The following is a 17,875-nucleotide window of genomic DNA, read 5'->3' as shown; positions in this document are numbered from 1 at the left end:
GGAATTGTATGGGGAATATAACCAAGGAGAAAATGCCTACATTGTGCAAAAATGAAAAATGATGTAAGAAATATATAAAATAAATAAAATGTGGATCTGGGGCGAAGGACAGAAGTGGCAATCTGACATATCTGGATAATTGCTTTAGAAAAGGTGGGGTGTGGGGCGAGGAGAGGAAGGATTAGGGTCAAAATAAGGGGGTGCAATTGTATGGGGACTATAACCAAGATGAAAATGCATACACTGTGCAAAAATGAAAGATGTAAGAATTATATAAAATATATTTAAAAAAAAAAAAAAGGAAAAGGTGGGATGTGCAACTGGAATCGCGGGAGGAACGCGACTGGTTTCGGGGCACCCCTAAGCACCGGCCGGCGTCCTGCCGCGGCCTGCACCTGCCGGGGGCGGGGCGGGGCGGGGCGGGGCGGGGCGGGGTGCGGAGGGGTGACGCGCCAGCCCGCCCCCCACGCGCCGCGCGACCCCGCGAGCCCCGCCGCCGCCGCGCCCCGGCTGCCCTTGGTGAGTCTCGCGCCGCGGCCCCGGCGCCCCCCTAGGTCGGGGGGTTCTGGCGGGGGGCGGGGGTGTGCAGGCCTGAAATCCTGGGAGTAGACAAAGGACGGGTGGGGGCGAGCAGGTTCAGCCAGAAATAGGGGGGAGAGGGGCGGGAAGGAGATGGGGTCGCTCGTGGAACCCCAGCGGCGCCGGCCGGGGCGCGGACGGGCCGGGAAACGTCCCAGCGGCCGCGGGGGATGGAGCGGCCGGGGCTGCCTCCCGCCCCTGCTCTCAGGACCGCGGGCGCGGCTGCCTCGGTGCCTTGAGGCGCCAGGGCAGCTAGGAAAAAAAAATCTTTGGCAGGAAAATAAGCTTCTCAAAATACCCGTTTTCGGGAATGAATTGCACGCCCCGAAGCGCCCACCCCACAATGGCAGAACAGGCCAGAGCAGGCGCCACCCCGCTGCCGGGAGCGCCCCCACCAGCAGCTCCCCAGCTGCAGAGGGAAGCTGGGTGGATATTGCAGACCTCTGAGCATGGACACCCCGGGCTCGTGCTTACCCCACTCTCGCCTGTTCTGGCTTCCCCATCGCTGCCCAAATGCCAGCCTCCAGATCCCCGGTGGTATGGCCATCATACTAGCCACACAGGGGGGCTGGCATTGTGTTGCGCCCTGTTTCGTGTGTTCCCACACTTGGCCTCACAGCAGCCTTTCAGGAGTCCGTGCGTTCTGCAGAGGAAGAAGCTGAGGCATTTGCTCAGGATTATCCAGCGGGTGCTTGGTGGAGCGAGGTGCCTCATCTCCCCTGCAGGCTGCCTGCTGGCCTGCGCTGGGTGTTTTCATCTGCTCAGGATCTCAAAAGTGTTCATTAAGCTAGCTAAAATCTTCTCTCCCCTCCATTGCTAACCTTCCCCTTCTTATCTGCCATTTGTGTCTTCCTGTCTCCTTCCTGTGAGTCTTGTTGTCCTCCAAGATGTCACGCTTCCCCTTCCTTTCTCAAAATTGAAGCAGGTTTTTACTGTTTGTTTTTAAAAGGAGGGAGAAAGCCATGGGATTAGGGGTACTGCAGAACTCTCAGGGACCTGCAAGGATAAGAATGAGTGAGCACTGCCACTCCAGTCTAGTCTTTCCGAGAACGCTCATCAGAGGGAATTGGATTTGTAGGACAAAACTGCACAAAATTTGTACAAAACAGTCCCAGACCTGTTTTTACGCCTTCCACAGCCAGCAGGGCATCTTTGGGATTTTTCATTGCTGTCCCTTTCTGGGTGGTCTCCCTGGAGGGATTGCTCGATGCATCATCACAGTTGCCAATTGTCACCCAGCAGTGGTGTTTTCCTGCAGGTTAAAATGGTCTCCAGGATGGTCTCCGCCATGCTGTCTGGCCTACTGTTTTGGCTGACATTTGGATGCACCCCAACATCTGCTTATAGCCCAAGGACCCCTGACCGGGTCTCAGAAACAGATATCCAGAGGTTGCTTCATGGCGTGATGGAGCAACTGGGCATCGCCAGGCCCCGGGTTGAATATCCAGCGCACCAGGCCCTGAATGTTGTGGGCCCACAGAGCATTGAAGGTATTTGCTGCATTCTGCCAGTTTCCATTAGCTCTTTAAGTAATTAATGCATACTGAAGCCACTCTGCTTCCTCCCTCTGTTTTCCCTTTTTTTTTTTTTTTAAAAAAAAAAGATTTATTTATGCATACAAGAACTGGGGTACAGGCCAGAGATGCAGGGTTGGGGGTGGGGGTGAGAGGATTCACCAGAGACAGAGCAGGGAACAGAACAGGCAGACTGACCAAAGTACACTGCTGAGGGGAGCAGCGGGCGAGTCAGGAGAGGTCTGCTGCGCCATGTGGGTAGCTCCCTGGCTGGCCTGGGATCGAACTTGTGCTGCAGAGGCTGAGGATCGCTTCATAGTGTGGTGCTTAACCCCCTGTGCCACCAGGGAGATCCCTGTTTCCCCTTCATATCCTACACGGTATTTACCTGCCCCCATCCACGTGAGGATGGAAGTGCTGTAAGAGCAGGCAGTTTGTCTGACTGCAGCCCAAGCCCCTAGCACAAAGTCCTGTACATTAATATTTATTGTTGCCTCTGATATTTATATTGATTGAGTGAAAAAAGAAGTATCTAGGGTTTTCCCTAAAAACAGATTAGAACCCAGATCCACATCTTCTCCCAGAATGATCTTTGGGGAGTCGTGTTCCTTGACTAGCTGTCAGTTAGTGGTTGTAAAAGATTGTCAAAATGTAGAAACTACAGGAGCATCATCTAAGGGATGATGCTTTATCTGACCAAGAGGAGAAAAAAAGAGGTTCTGACACTGAGTTTGTGTCAAAAGCTTTTAAAAATATTTCTAAATCTAACAAATATTAATTGAATTGTTTTAAGTTGGTGAGACCATGCCCCCTAATTTTTTCTAAGTCCACAATTTTTTCTATGTGCTTGTAACCCTTTTCTCAGAAAGCACTGCTCAGTGGTTTAATGATTTCGTTCTGGAGAGACTCTGAATTTAGCTCTTAGAGGTGGTGAGTGTATCACTGTTGGAGCAGCTGCTTTATTCCATGCCTTGTTTTGTATCCTCTTAGACCCTGGATGATTTTCTTCTTCATTGAGGGGGGAGTTCTAAAGCGGTAATAGGATGAATTAAGTCTGAATGCATGAGATCCCTTCAAGTGTTTGCCCTTGGGTGTGAGTCTTGAGGGAAAATGTGAATTCTTTCTCTGCTATTCTTAAAACACCCACCCAGCAAATGCTATTCCCTGTGGGTTGTGGATCAGTCTGCTTGAGTCCGTGATGTTCTGGTAATGCCATCTTTCCTGGAGTCTTATGGACACCATAGATATTGTTAATATATGGTTTCCATTTGATTGCCCTTTGTTTCATGCCACTGAATAAAACTAATATTTGGGTCTGTGGTCTATGTACATTGACCTTTGGTTTCAGGAATGGATGCCCACAGATCACTAGCATCAGCAAGCATGCAGTGCTAGCCTAGGCTTGCTTCTGAACAATCAGGCAGGACTTTGTGCCACCCTTTTGAGGATAACCTAAATCCGGGCAGCACCTGCCACCTGTTACCTCAAGCACACCCATCCATTTCTGACCAGCTCTTTAGAGACAGGAAATATCTGCCCTTTTAATGATGCAAATGCTGGTTACTCACCCAGCTGTTGTCATGGAGAAGGCTTTCCGAGTCTCCGTTAATTCCCAAGGCCTGATCATCTGTGTGGAAAAGAAGCAACTGCCTAACCATCACGAGCAGAGGTTTAATTGAGGCCTCGTTTCCTTCCCCTGGTACCAAATATTTGTTTAGCACTGACTCTACGCCAGGCAGGGTGCGGGAGTCAGGGGCAGCACAGCCCTCAGAGTCAAGGTCTGGGGATGGAAGAATCGGGGCAGGGTTATTACAGGGTAACGTGCGAGTTAGATGGTAGATGCTCAGATGGGAAGTTGCCGTGGAAGCCGAGCTTGGGATGGAGGGGTGGTGGCTATAAGGAACTGCTTCTTTGAAGATGCCATATTGGACTTGGGTTTTGATATTTGAATAGGAATTTATCAGAATGGCAAATAGAAAGGCATGAAGTGTAGGAGAGCATGCATTAAGACAATGCAAAATTAAAAACTCTGTTCCCATTGTTACCCTCGGGGCAATAGGAGGTCATAGCCATGTCTCCTGAAATAGTGGCTGTGGAAGGGGTAAATCTTGCTTGCGTTTTCATTTTTTATCATGGCGTAGAATACACTACCCATTTATTTTGTCTCAGTTTCCACCCATCCGAAGACAGTTTCTCAGTCTCACCAGGCTGAAGTCCGGTTGTTGGCCAGAGAGGCAGTCCTGGCCGGGCTCCAGGCCCTCCAAGCTCAGGAAGGTTACTGTCAGAGGTCAGTTTCTTAATGTTGTAGGTCTGTGGCCCTCCTTTTGTCTTGCTGGCTGTATGAGGGATCCCTCTTGGCTCTAAGAGCCCCCTCAAGTTGTAAGCCACGTGTCCTTTCTGCTTCCTCGAAGCCAGAGAGGGAATGTCCCTCTAGTCTGCTCATTACAGTGTCATGCAGTCGTGCAGAGACTATACCACCCCCTCTGTCTGTGGAGGCGTCTGTATCCCTCTGGCTTCACAGGTGTCACCCCTACTCAAAGGCAGAGGATCACGCAGGGCATGTACACCAGGCTGGGGCTCCTGGGGGTCATTTAGAATTCTGTCTCTGATAGCTTGGATGAATGCTCACAAAAAATAATCCAAAGACTGGGGGCAAAAAAACCAGGAAGAAATCTGAGTTTTCCCCCAGGCCTGGACCTTGGCATTTAATGTGTTAGGTGGTCTAATAGATGTTCATGTGAATATAGCATCTTTTCAATTCCCATTTATTTATCTGGTTTCTGTGCAGACTTCGCTCATGCTAGTTCCAGAGCTTCTATGTAACTAAGCCCCTTCTGACAGGTACATTTTGTGCCTTCTCCAACATTTATTTTAAGATTTTGTTAGGAAGGAACAAATTAGAATATTTTATTCTAAGTTTTATAGAACGAATACACATAACACATGTACCTGGTATGAATTTTAATACGCATTTAACCTGGACTCTTCCTAAAAGGCTGGATTTAAATGCACACCCCATCATTTATTCGGGTTATGAACAAATTGTCTAAGAGCTAATCTTTCACTCAGCTTGGGCGTAGGATTTACTTACCTGCAGGCAGGTAATATGTCGGGTCAGAGAAACAAGAATGAAGTGTTAGTATGAGTGACCGGAGTGCTGTGAAATCACTTCCACATGAGTCCGCACATCCTTCTAGATGGCAGTCGCTGGACTCTGGGTTCTTTCTGGGCAGGGCTGTTCACTGCCTGGTAAATGGCACAGAGAAGACAATTAGCTCATTTATTTTCTATTCTCATATATTAATTATATGATCCTTAGATTTTATTGATTTCATTATGAAGATCTATATTACCTCTCAAATATAGGATTATAAACTTGCTTTCTCATAGAGAGCATAGTAGAAGCAACATTTGCCTCCCCACAGCCTGCCTCTTTGGCATAAGACTTATTTTAGATTGTTATTTTTAAGAAACTGTAATAGACATAGGACAAGCTCTGAACTGAGTCAGAATTACCCCTTTATAAGAAATATTTACATATATGAAGGAACCCTCCCTTTGAAAGGGTGCCTCCCGCTGCACCTGTCGTGGGAAGAGGAGTGTGACCAATTCTCATCTCTTGTCAGTGGAGAAGGCAGTTATCAGTGATGTCCTTCTTGGTAACCTCCCTCCACGCCCCCACGCCAGCATTACTTGTCGTTAGCTGAAGATGTTATTTAAGGTGATGGCTCAGACCATTCCAGTCAAGTACACACGCCTCCTAGGTCTCACCCATGTATAAATGATATATATGAATTATGAAGCTTCTGTTTGTTTCTCTTCCATCCCTACCTCTGCCATTATGTCATGTACGTCCTCTATCTTAAGGAGTAATTTACAACATTTCTCCTTTGATCTCATGTTCCTTCTAGTTGCTTTTCTTTTTCTTTTTCAAAAGATTTATTTATTTTATACATACAAGAACTGGGGTACAGGCCAGAGGTGAGGGGGGGGGGTGAGAGGATTCACCAGAGACAGAGCAGGAGCAGAAGAGGTGGACCGACCAAGACACACTGCTGAGAGGAGCATTGGGCGAGTCAAGAGAGGTCTGCTGTGCCATGTGGGTAGCTCCCCGGCCAGTCAGGGATCGAACTCATGCTGCAGTGGCTGCAGATCGCTTCACAGTGCTGAGACTTAACCCCTTATGCCACCAGGAAGGCCCATAGCAACTTGACACCTTTGATTACACTTCCTCCACTCCTTTTTTCTTGTAACCCGTTGTGGTCCACTGTTCCCACCACTCCTTTGTCAAGTCAACAAGTATTTCTTGAGTGTTTTGGGTACCAAGGAAATAAACATGAGCCTCATGGACTGCCAGAGCAGAAGAGAGAGAATCCTCAAATAAATAAGTAAATAATAAGTCCAAGTTATACGTGCTATAATAAAGCAAAGGAGGGGGCAGAGGAAACCATTTAACATACAGGGTGGAATTCCTGAGTCAGCTAAGCAAAAACCTGAGGTTGAGAGGGCCTTCCCGGTGGCACGGGGGTTGTAGTCTCAGCGCCATAAAGCTATCACCAGCCACTGCAGCACGAGTTCGATCCCTGGCCAGGGAGCTACCCACATGGCACAGCAGACCTCTCCTAACTCTCCTGCTGCTCCCCGCGGCAGTGTATTTCAGTAGATCCACCTCTTCTGCTCCCCACTCTGTCTCTAGTGAATCTTCTTACCCACCGCAGGCCTACACCCCAGTTCTTCTATGCAAAAAACAAAAACCAAAATATAACCTGAAGGTTGAGTGAGCTGCATGGTCTGTGCAGGAAGACATTCCAGCAGAGAGACAGCAAGTGCCAGCGCTGGAAGGTGGGAGCAAGGAGGCCAGTGTGGCTGACTCCCAAGGCCAGGGAGATAGATCGAGAGACAGGTCAGGGCAGGAAGGGGTAGTGGGAGGCTGGTGTGGGGACAGATCATGTAAGGTCTTACAGCCTATGAGGACTTTGGCTTCTTCTGAGTGTACATCTGAAGTCGCTGTAGACTTTGGACAGAGTGATGTGATCAGCCAACTTTGAAAAGGATCACTCTGACTCAAAGTATGGGAAAAGTGTTCCAGTTTTCTGGAAGTATTCCAGTTTTCTACAAGAGGAGCAAACCGAGAATCTTGGGGAAAGTCTCAAGGTCAGCTTTGCACATGTGAATTTTTAGATGCCTTTTAGATTGTTCTCCCTGAGAATGACCACCAGCTTCCTCGCCAATTTCACCCATGCCCTCTGCCTTCATCCTGCCCAATCCATTCCCCACGGATTCTTTCCTTTCTTGTTTCAATGCCAAGGTGGCACCCCTTTGGCCGTCATTCTCTTCCCCTTTCCTTTAACTGTTTCTTCCCAGTTTCATTGCCGTTTTCTCCTGCTTTTCCAACGCAGCCTTTAATCCCCAGTGTCTCCAGACCTCAATGCTGACTCCACGTCTCTTATTCTTCTGAATTTTATTCATTATCTTGCTCGAAATGCTGATGGTTCCAATGCTGTATTTTCACCCCAGGCTTCTTTCTGTCCATAGGCTTATGTGAATTACTAAGTTGGCAGGTGCGGGTCTTGAGTTCTCTGCCACCACCTTCTAACCTATCTGTGTCACTTTTCTAAGTGAATAGCACTGCCACTTAACCGTATGTGCAAGCTAAAAACCTGGAGCAGTCCTGGATTTGCTCCATCACATATCATCCCCAAATCATAATTTCTTTTCTGTTTCTAACATACACCTGTAATCTGCCTGCCCTGTCCTCTCTCACTCTGCTCCAAACACCCCACTCAGTACACCATCATGTCAAATATGGTTTTTTTCTGTCTGCTTCTATTCCCAATTCCTTTCAAGTTATTCTGCACAGAAGAGGCAGAATTAAACTTTGAAAGTTTCAATCCGATCAATGTCATGGTTAATGGTCTCACTCGTAGCAGGAATTTAGAAAACCTAAATAAGGGACCAGGAAAAAGACTAATTATAATAAAGTAAAAATCAACATCAACAAGCAACTATAAGCCAGAGACACATTATAGGGGGGAGGGGAGGAGAGGAGGGATTAGGGTTAAAATAAGGGGGGGGTGCAATCATATGGGGGATATAACCAAAATGAAAATGCATACATTGTGCAAAAATGAAAAATGATGTAAGAATTATATAAAATAAAATAATAATAAAAAAATTTCAACCAGGGGGCGTCCCAGCCTCCCTAGATAAAAGGAGCGCTGTTACCTATGAGGTAGGTAACAGCTGGTGCTGTTACCTATGAGGATGAAACTTCTTGTCCACCCTCTCCTTCCTCTGCTCCACCTGCCCGGCTAGGCCCTGCACACCAGCCCTGTCCCGCCTCCAGGCATTCACTCCTGTTCTCCCACGCCGTGTGCGTATCTCACTTTTAAAGTCACTGACTCAGGCATCCTGCCAGGGCTGCTTTTTCTGAGTCATCGCCATTCTCTGTCAGTGTCTCTTTTTTTTTTTAAGCTCCATAGCATTTTTTTTTTTTTTTTTGCAGCTTATAATGCATGTTTATTTTCTTCTGTATTGCTTATTTTGCCACTGAATTGTATGCTTCCCAAGCCTATGTCTGCTTTATTTACTGCTCTATACCTAGAAACATAGTAGGCACTCAGTAACTATTTCAGGAATGAATATAATATCAGGTGAAAATAAATATATCTGGCAACAGTTAGTCTGTACATTCTGTTCGACATTTGGATCTGTTGAGACTTTTTTCTTTTCAATTGAAGTAAAACACTTCCATTTCTAGCCTGTGTTTGAACATACTAACCTAGAACTAAGTTTTTGTTATGAGTTCAGTGATACAGTCTCAGTAAAAAAAAGGAAAGAAAATGTCTATTTAAACTACCTACGGGGCGCAGGACTTTTTGCAGTTCTGGAACTAAGTCAGCAGGGGGCCCACTAGGCTAGAAATGTCCCTTAGAGGATGCCTGAACCCTCCTGCCAGCTTCCCAGTGCCTAGTTGCTCTCATGGTCAGCTGGGAGGAAGACCAAATGCTTAACATTTGTCCTGAGAGGCTCTGGGGTTATTTTTTTTTATGTCTCCATAGCACCTTAATCATGACTTGTATAAAATCCCAGTCCAAATCTAAACAAAAACAAGTGAAGACAAACAGGGATTAAGTTGGTTTTTAGAGAAGAAAGCACATTTAGGTGGCACGAAGACCTGGGGTGTCTCGGCTACACTGTGCCCTCACTGCCAGGCACCAGCTACGTGTATATTGGCAACTTTTTCTGGCCTTAGTTTTCCATTGACATTAAGAGGGGCTTCAGCCTACTGTCTTGCATACACTAAGTGGGTGCTGTTAGCAACTAAACTACAGACCTGACTCCTCTCACTTTAGGATTATCAATGGCACTACCTGTTTTTGATCATAATGGCTCTCCTTTGAGAGTTTTCCATCATCCAGCCAGTTAGCAAAGTGTGTTTTTCAGCAGGGCCTCTCTCTCCCCCCAGCCACCCTGAGGTTCCTCGTGGGTCTCTGTGACATAGCTAAGTGGCATTACATTACCCCTCAAAACAAGTAAAGCCACCAGCTGTCCAGTGATTTACAGTCATTTGCTGTGGGATAGAAATTCTTGGGAATCAGCACTGGCTCTGTTACTAATGGTCACCTTGGGCAAATCCAAGCAGAAAATGTGCTCTCATTTTCAGAACACTGACAGCCTCAGTTAAAGAGGGGCTCCACAGTGCCACCGGCTCATGCTCCCCACAGTTCTAGACCACCAGACATCTAGCCTTGCAGTAACACCACATATCAATTCTCACTGATAGGCACTTATAAATATTGACATTGGATGGTTCCAAATGATTTTAAACCCATGTTGCCAAAGATAAAAACACCAAAATTATTTTTTGTAGCACTGACCTTTGGTTCTTAACTTTTTATTTCAAAATAAAGAACCAAAATTATTGTCTTACTAATATCAGGTGGAGAAAGTTCTTTGTAACATGAACCCTATTTGAAGGGGCAGATCCTAAGGAGAACCCACCATTCCCATCTGTGGGGGAGCTGCAGTGCCCCCGATAGACCACAAAGTGGCGACTGTTGCCTCCCACTTGGAGGTTGAAGGTACAAGGGCCTTAACCATGGAAGAACAGGAGCCAGGCCTCACAGAGTTTCTGGCTAGTCTCTCTCTGCAGTTGGAAGGAGTGGGGCTGATTCTTGACGTAGGTATCCTGACTAAAATCTGTTTATAGGTTATCTTCATCCTGGTGGAACTAATGAGAGCCTTTGAATGGGCTGGGGTTCCCTGTTTGGCTCGCAGTCATGGGCCTATGGCCCATGTTTACAGTGAACCAACCCTGGGCTCGAATCCTTTCAAAAGTCCCTGGATGACTCCCAGTGTTCTGTCTGGAGCCATTGCATGGATAGTGGAAAAGGAATTCAGAAGAAACAGGGAGAGATGGCAGATGGAGAAGGTACTGGAAGACTCAATACGGAGGGCCAGGTAGAAGAAGAATCTGCAAAAACAAGTGAGGAAGATTGGCCAGAAAGGAGAACCAGAGAGACACAGCATAAAGGAAACGAGGAAAGAGCCGGGGCATGTCCAGATCAGCGGAGACATCATGTAACATAGGGCCAGTGGGAGTCATAACCCTGAGTTCTCTGGGGCACTGTGGACAGAACGGGGTCCATGGATACCAGAGGCACACGCGCAGGCAGGCAGGCAGGGCAGAAGAAAGGATTTAAAATGTGGCCTGGATTGTCAAGTGATGGAGAGAGGGAGCCATAACTGTAGAAGGATCCAGAAAGTGGAGTGACATAGAACCAAAGAAGGTTTTTATTTAGACTCTTTTTTTAGTTTGGGAGTGATTTAAATTGGTTCCAGGGCTCATTGGCTAGAACTCAGTGGAGAAAGTGAGTTGAAGGTTGGAGGGTACAGAAGAATGACTTAATGGTTAACGTTCCTCAGGAGGAGGAAGGGGTAGAGCTGGGCACAGGTGGAGGCCTGGGCCTAAGGTGTGTGCTCCCTGGGCGGTGGGGCAAGGCAGGGGTGCATGCAGGTGCAGTGAAGTTTGGAGGTTTGGGCCTCGCTTTTTTCCAAATACCCTGCTATTTCAAGCCACCTGCCCAGAATTTAAATAAGAATGCAAGACCAAAATGTAATCAGCTTCCCGAATCTCTCTTCTTTTTATACATGTCACCTATGTTTTTTGATATTTGGCAATTTTAGACTATCATGGTTTTAAATTTTTATGAATGTCATCTAATGACTCATCATTATTCAGCATATTAAAACATTTTAAATGTAGAGTGTATAACTCCTAGATAGCTATCTTGTAAGCTGTCATCCAAGATGAAAGACCTATAGTATCACCTTTGTCTATTTTCTTTTTTGCTTCATAATAATAAATGTTTTAGTGAGGCATCAACCAAGAGCAAAATGGCAATGATCTTAATGAGTTGTTGGGGAATGTTACGTGTGTGTCTGCTCTGACTGCAGCAGTGCTCAAAATCAGCACGGGTCCTCTGCTTGCACAAAATGAGCAGTGATGTGAATGCTGCCCAAGTCACACTTTGTCAAGAATCACAATTTCAAAGGAATTGGCTTAGCAATTGTAAACAATGCCTACTGCATTGTAGCTGATAATCAAACAGTCAGCATTCTTGATCAGAATCATTCTTGAATTGTATGGACTTTGAATCATGTGAGATCTTCAGTTCCTGGCTTAAACATAGGTAACTGTCTTTTTTTTTTTTTAAGATTTATTTATTTTATTTATTTATACAAGAACCAGGGTACAGGCCAGAAGCGTGGGAGGGTGATAGGATTCACCAGAGACAGAGCGGGGAACAGAACAGGCAGACTGAAGAAATACACTGCTGAGGGGAGCAGCAGGCGAGACAGGAGAGGTCTGCTCACCAAGCGGGCTGCTCTGAGGCCAGTGGGGATCCAACTGGCGCTGCAGAGGCTGCGGACAGCTTCACAGTGCTGCGCTCAACTGCCTGCACCACCATGGAGGCCCTAAGGTGACTGTCTTTTCATGGCAAAGAGCCACAGGGAAAGCCAGCATAGTCCCGGAAGCAAGTCCACTGTGATGAATGGTGATGCCGGTGCCGTCTCTGGGACTGGACTTGGGAGGAGTTTCTTTCCATCCAGACAGGAGCTGGTGAGCCTGTATTTTCATGGAAGTCGGTAGAACCTTCATGCATTGGTCAGATTCTCCAGAGAACAGAGCACATGAGCTATTTATATATTTGAACATTTTTGAATATGTGAAAGTAGTGAATACTTAAACATTTATTTTTTTGTCTCTCTGTTGCTGTGTCAGAGAGAGATTTATTTTAAGGAATTGGCTCGTGCAGTGGAGGGGCCTGGCAAGTCTGAGGTCTGCGGGGCCGACTGGCAGGGTGGAGCCCCAGGGAAGAGGTGATGTTGTAATCTTGGGTCTGAAGGCAGTCTGGGGGCAGAATTCCTTCCTTTTCAGGGAACCTCAGTCTCTTCTATTCAGCCTGTGATGAGTCCCACTGACATTCTAGAAGACAGTCTGCTTTACTCACAGTCTGCTGATTTAAAGTGCTTTCCAGAGGGGAAAAAGGGTGTGCGTGAATAAACCAGATATGAAGGGTCAGTTGTATGGAAGGAGAGACTTGGGCTTTTTTTTTTTTAATTTTTAATTTTTTACATCATTGTTCATTTTTAAACAATATTTGCTTCCCCCACCCCTTCAGGTGTCGTCCCCATAGTTTCCTTCCCCAAGGCACCCGTGCACCATCACCTCAGTCCCCTGTGCTCCTCCCTGCCTCCTTCTGATCCCTCTCCCTCCTCCTCCCCTGCAGGATGTCTCTGCTTTATAATTGTCTGTTTTTGCTTTGCTGTGTTTTGTACTGTTATTATTTTTTACACTGATGTCTTATTTGACTCCCCTATATTCCCGCTATAAGTGAAACCATCTGATATTTTTCTTTTTCCTCCTGGCTTATTTCACTGAGCATAATTCCTTCCAGCTCCATCCACATTGCTGCGAATGGCATGAGTTTATCTTTTTTGATTGCTGAATAATATTCCATTGTGTAGACCTGGACTTTTAGTGGTGAACTCAGTGTATTACATACAGATGTTGATTTATAAGGACGCACCCCTGAAACTTGCATGATATATAATGAAATGTCACTTCAATTTAAAAAAATTTTCATGTTAACATATCTAAAACATACCTTCACAGCCACATCCAGACAGGTGTTAGACCACCAAGCCAAGCTGACATACCAATTAAACATCACACCAGAGCCGATGTGACCCAGTTGCTATCAAGCTATTATTTTCTATGGAAAATGATTTAATCCACATAAAGACAGTCTTCTGCTCAATTACATTTGGAGCGTGAGTTTGTCTTCATGTGGGGTATACCTCTTTATTTGTTCACCTCTGGTCCACAAATTGTGTCCAGGCATCATATCTCCAAGCACCGTATCTCCAGGCCCTGCACACTGTATACAGTAATTTCCTTGCCACAGGCAGGGAGGGCAGGTGTCCTGCTCACATTGATCAGATACGGAAAGAGACTCTCAGGGCAGTGACTTATCGGGGGCTGCGGCTTGTGGGTTCCAAGTCTTAGCCAGACCCAGGTGTGTTCTCCCCATGGCTCGTTGCTGGTCCTGCTTTGAAGTTGCTGCTTCTAGACCCTGTGAACTGGCACTTACAAAAGAGGAGCACTCGCTCCTCACTGGACTGTCGGATCCGCAGGCACAGACATGAGGTCGACCTGTTTTTTAATCTGCAGTGCCAGGCACTTAATAGACACTCGCTATGTTTGGAAATACCCTGGCTGGGCACTTCTTTAAAACAACACTGACTTCTGAGAAGCCAACAAGTGAGACTAAGTTATTTCCAAGATCATTTTGCCCATAACACCTCTAAGAACATTTGGAGCATTTTAACCCTGCCAATCCAAGATTTGCTGGCTTTTCTCTCACTTGCCTTCAGGACCTCGACTCCCTGCCCAGCGCCCTAAATACTTCTAGAGATTCCAGCGCATACCATGTGTATGCCCCTGAGTGTGAGGAACCGATCCCATTCCGTGGGGCTATTGCCTACCTCTCCTGTCTCCTTCTGGGCACACCTTGGCCCCCAGTCACTGAGCTGTTACAACCTCAGGGAGCTCTATATTGGGTACGCGAGGAAGCCAGAGGGAGATCCCTCAAGCTCCAAAATCCTAGAGAGTTTTTAGGAAAACCATTTTCTGTTTTACTGCTCACGGTTCCCCATAGCACCCCTCCCCATGCCCACTCGTGAGCTTTTGTAAGTTTCACCCAGGGGCTGGGGACAGCTGAGTCCCGGCACCAGAGGGGCTGAAAATCCCTTCCTCCTGTTGACCACGCAGGCTTGATTGCTCCCTGTCTCGGGTCAGGCAGCCAGACTCCTTTTTCCTTCAGTGTGAGATTTTCCTGGTGGGAGCTCAGTTCCTCAGGCAGAGAGGCTCCTGGCAGGCGTCCTCGCAGCCGTCCCATCTGAAGCCACAGTGGGCTCAAGCCAGGGCCTTGTTTCTCGTTACCTGGGATGTGCCATCTGGAAAAAGGGTGAGGCCACGAGAAGCGTGCTGAGTCACCGGGGAAACCACAGAGAACAATTTTCCACAGATAATTGACAAAGTGGATCATGCACATGTAGGAAATGGAATAGTGGTAACTAAGCTTTATGTAATATTTTATGGTTTGCAAAAATACTTTCCTGTACCCTGTCTCATTTGATATAACCTTTATAACAGTTAAAGAAGTTGAAAGTTGCCCACAGTTACACAGCTTGAGCTTTACGAGTTATTGGCAAGCCAGCTGTGTTAGATTTGTATGTATCTCTCTCCCAGCTGTCTTCTCTCCCCGTAGACTTGTATAATCCTGTGATATTTAGCTGAGAAGCTGTAATAATGCTGGGAGTCGCGGTAAACCACATGCGGATTTGGGCAGATGGCGTTTCAGGGACATGAGGCTACGGGAAGCAAATTTTCTGACAAAATGCCCTCTTGGAACAAATTGGTGCAAATACCTTGGGCACCACGGTTCGTAAAGAAAACGATTGGAGCAGGCTGGAAGAGTTTAGCAGACCACAGCTTGGCACCACAATTAAAACTAAGCATGCACTTTGACCACGGCGAGCCACGTGATTGACGTGGGCGAAGGGACGCGTGGTGTGGCTGGTGGGGAAGGGTGGCCGATGTGTGGCATGACAGGAGAGACACTGGGCAGAAAGCCCTGGGGTTCTCGTCCTGCTCAGCCGTGTCACGCTAAGCAAGTCCCCTAAACTCTGCGGAGCTTATCTTCCTCAGCTGCAAACGGAGATCAGCTCTCCAGGCCCGTCCCAGGGTGATTATGACAGTCAAATGGTGCGTCATTGTGCTTTGGGCGATACAGAATGTCACTCAAATACAAAGCACTTCTCTCGGTCTTCTTTCATCCTACACAGATATCCGAGGGGGTCCATGGCTTCCTCTGGGCTTGGCTGGGAAAACTGTCCCCAGTGGCTGCATGTTAAACTTTGCAGGAACCCGTCCCCCCGCACCCCGATCTTGAGACATGCTCTACCCCCCATCAGTGTGGCGTTTAGGAGTGAGGAACTTGTGCCTGCCGCGAGGATGGATGCGGCCTGGAAACTGGAGTGAACAGCCACTTTTCCATCCTCCACTCTGCCCTGTTCTGGTCCTTGTGCTTGTAGCTGTTCATATAATATTTGGCCATGAACTAGGTTATAGGAGCATCTTTCGGGTCAAAGAGACCATTTGGCCAGCGGCCAAGCCCCAGGTGAAGTGTGCGCACGTGGACGCAGATTTCGGGGCGAGGCGGGGTGCGGGTGGACAGGACAGCGTGCGCCCCGTGCCTGCGCATCAGGGGGGCCGCCGCTGACACCCTGCCGGAGCCAGGTGTCCTCCCAAGTCATCATCTGACACATCCCCACTTTAACTTAGTCACTGTCCAGTGCCTGTTACGCACCTTGGTGTGTTTTCAAAGCAATAAACACTCGTCTCATTTCTTTTCACGGGCTGTTTGTGAATAGGTACGAGTGAGTAAGCGACATCTTTTAACCTTTTAGTAAAGGTTAGATTCTGACCAGAGGAATTGAGTCCTTGGACAGAAAATCAAGGCTGAAACTGGGTTAGGTTGATTTTCCCATCTCTATTCCCTGATGTACTTTCCACGGGTGCTCGCCCTGGAGGCGCCCCGAGGTGGAAGGGTGACAAGCTAAGAGCATCCGGAGGGGGGCCAGCTCAGCCGGCGATCACCAGGGAGCCACAGACAGAAGGAGCAACACCCACTGGGCCTTAGAGTCTTTGTTTGAGGAACCTGAAGTCTGAGTGAGATAGATTAGAAGCAGAGAGCTCTCTGTGAATCAGTCAGTCACTCCTGGGGGGCTCTCCGGGGGGGAGAAGGGGTTGCCCCCAGGGCACAAAGGTGGGATATAGGTCATGGGGACTCAGACTCAGGCAGGACAAGGGAGAAGAAATACACTTTTCAGCCAGAACGTGTTGAGTGCAGGGTGGTCTTGGGGGAGAGAGAGGAGGGGATGGCAAAGGGTGGATACTTTTTTTTAAAGATTTATTTATTTATACATACAAGAACTGGGGTACAGGCCAGAGGTGCAGGGGGTGAGAGGATTCACCAGAGACAGAGTGGGGAGCAGAACAGGCAGACTGACTGAAATACACTGCTGAGGGGAGCAGCGGGCGAGGCAGGAGAGGTCTGCTGCGCCATGTGGGTTGCTCCCTGGCCGGGGATCGAACTCGTGCTGCAGAGGCTACAGAAGCTTCATAGGCTGCGTCTTAACCTCTTGCGCCACCAGGGAGGCCCTGGATACTTTTAGGTGTCACGAAGTCTCTACTTGAGAGCATCTGGGACAGGACACGTGGTCTGTATTACTCAGGCCGGAAGCTCCCCCAGGGAAGCTCCTGCCTTCTGCAGCCCGTCTGCACCGTGTCTCTGGAGTGTCCCCTAACACCTCACCTTGCAGGTAAAAGCAGCTGCTGCACACCTGGAGATTCCTCTACAGCAGCAGGGACGGTGGTTGTGGTATAAGGTGTAAGGATGGGTTGGGTATGTCTCTTCTTGATGCTCAGATGCTCCCATGCTCGTCCCCAGCACCCTCTCTCCCCTGGGGATGGAGGAGGGTGTTTCTTCAGTCTTTCTGTGTGGGTGTCCTGGAGCCCACAGAAGGAATGTGCCTCCTAGGACACTGGGTAGGAGCTGGAGAATCTGTAAAATGGATCTTTCCTCCGGCAGCTCCTCCTTTTCCATCTGACCATTCACTCGGACACATTTGATTATAAACTCAGACACTGACCTCGGCATTTTTTAAAGCATATTGGTGTCCAGGGGTGGCGGCGCTGCCCGCAGTGGGGAGAGAAGCCTTCCTCTGGCATTTGGTCTGGCCGAGACGGAGTGGTGCTTGGCCTGGGCCTGACGTCATCCATGTCAGATCATGTCCCGACCGGTCATTTCTCCCAGCGGCCTCTGGGTTTTTTTCTCATGAGACAGAGACTGTGGCTGGGGGGGGGCAGCCCCTCCAGGTGACACCCCTCTCCCTCCCAAGGCCCTGGAGACCTTCCGATGCCATCGTGCCAGCTCCGCAGGCCTGTGTCCACGAGCACGGTGCAGTCTGGACAAGTGTGGGTGACTAACGTTTTCCTCCCAAGCTGCAGGAGTGGACAGGCCAGCTGGGAAGCATCCCTCTGCTGGAAACTCCAAACGCTTGTCTCCCAAGCTGAGCTAGTGGCTGTCTCCTCCTCGTGCTATCTCTTCTCTTCTTGCTTTCTTTTTTAAATTTTAATCCTTCAGTGG

The 17,875-nt window shown here is 48.0% G+C and overlaps 1 protein-coding gene across 2 annotated transcripts in view; it reads left to right on the top strand.

Annotated features, from left to right (window-relative positions):
• Window positions 1–487: 487 nt before the first annotated feature.
• The window catches only part of SCG5 (secretogranin V), a 55,008-nt gene continuing 37,620 nt past the window's right edge, over window positions 488–17,875 (top strand). For both annotated transcript variants that reach the window (XM_037502162.2, XM_037502161.2), the window contains exons 1-2: window positions 488–519; window positions 1,838–2,069. In XM_037502162.2, the coding sequence (XP_037358059.1) occupies window positions 1,844–2,069 (226 nt within the window). In that variant the 5' untranslated portion in view covers window positions 488–519; window positions 1,838–1,843. The remainder of the gene's footprint in view (window positions 520–1,837; window positions 2,070–17,875) is intronic.

Source organism: Talpa occidentalis, unplaced genomic scaffold (assembly GCF_014898055.3).
Source record: "Talpa occidentalis isolate TD23 unplaced genomic scaffold, MPIMG_talOcc4v2.1 talOcc4.11, whole genome shotgun sequence".
NCBI lineage: Eukaryota > Metazoa > Chordata > Mammalia > Eulipotyphla > Talpidae > Talpa > Talpa occidentalis.
Note: the sequence above shows the minus strand (reverse complement) of the source record. Positions and strands in the feature narration are given on the sequence as shown.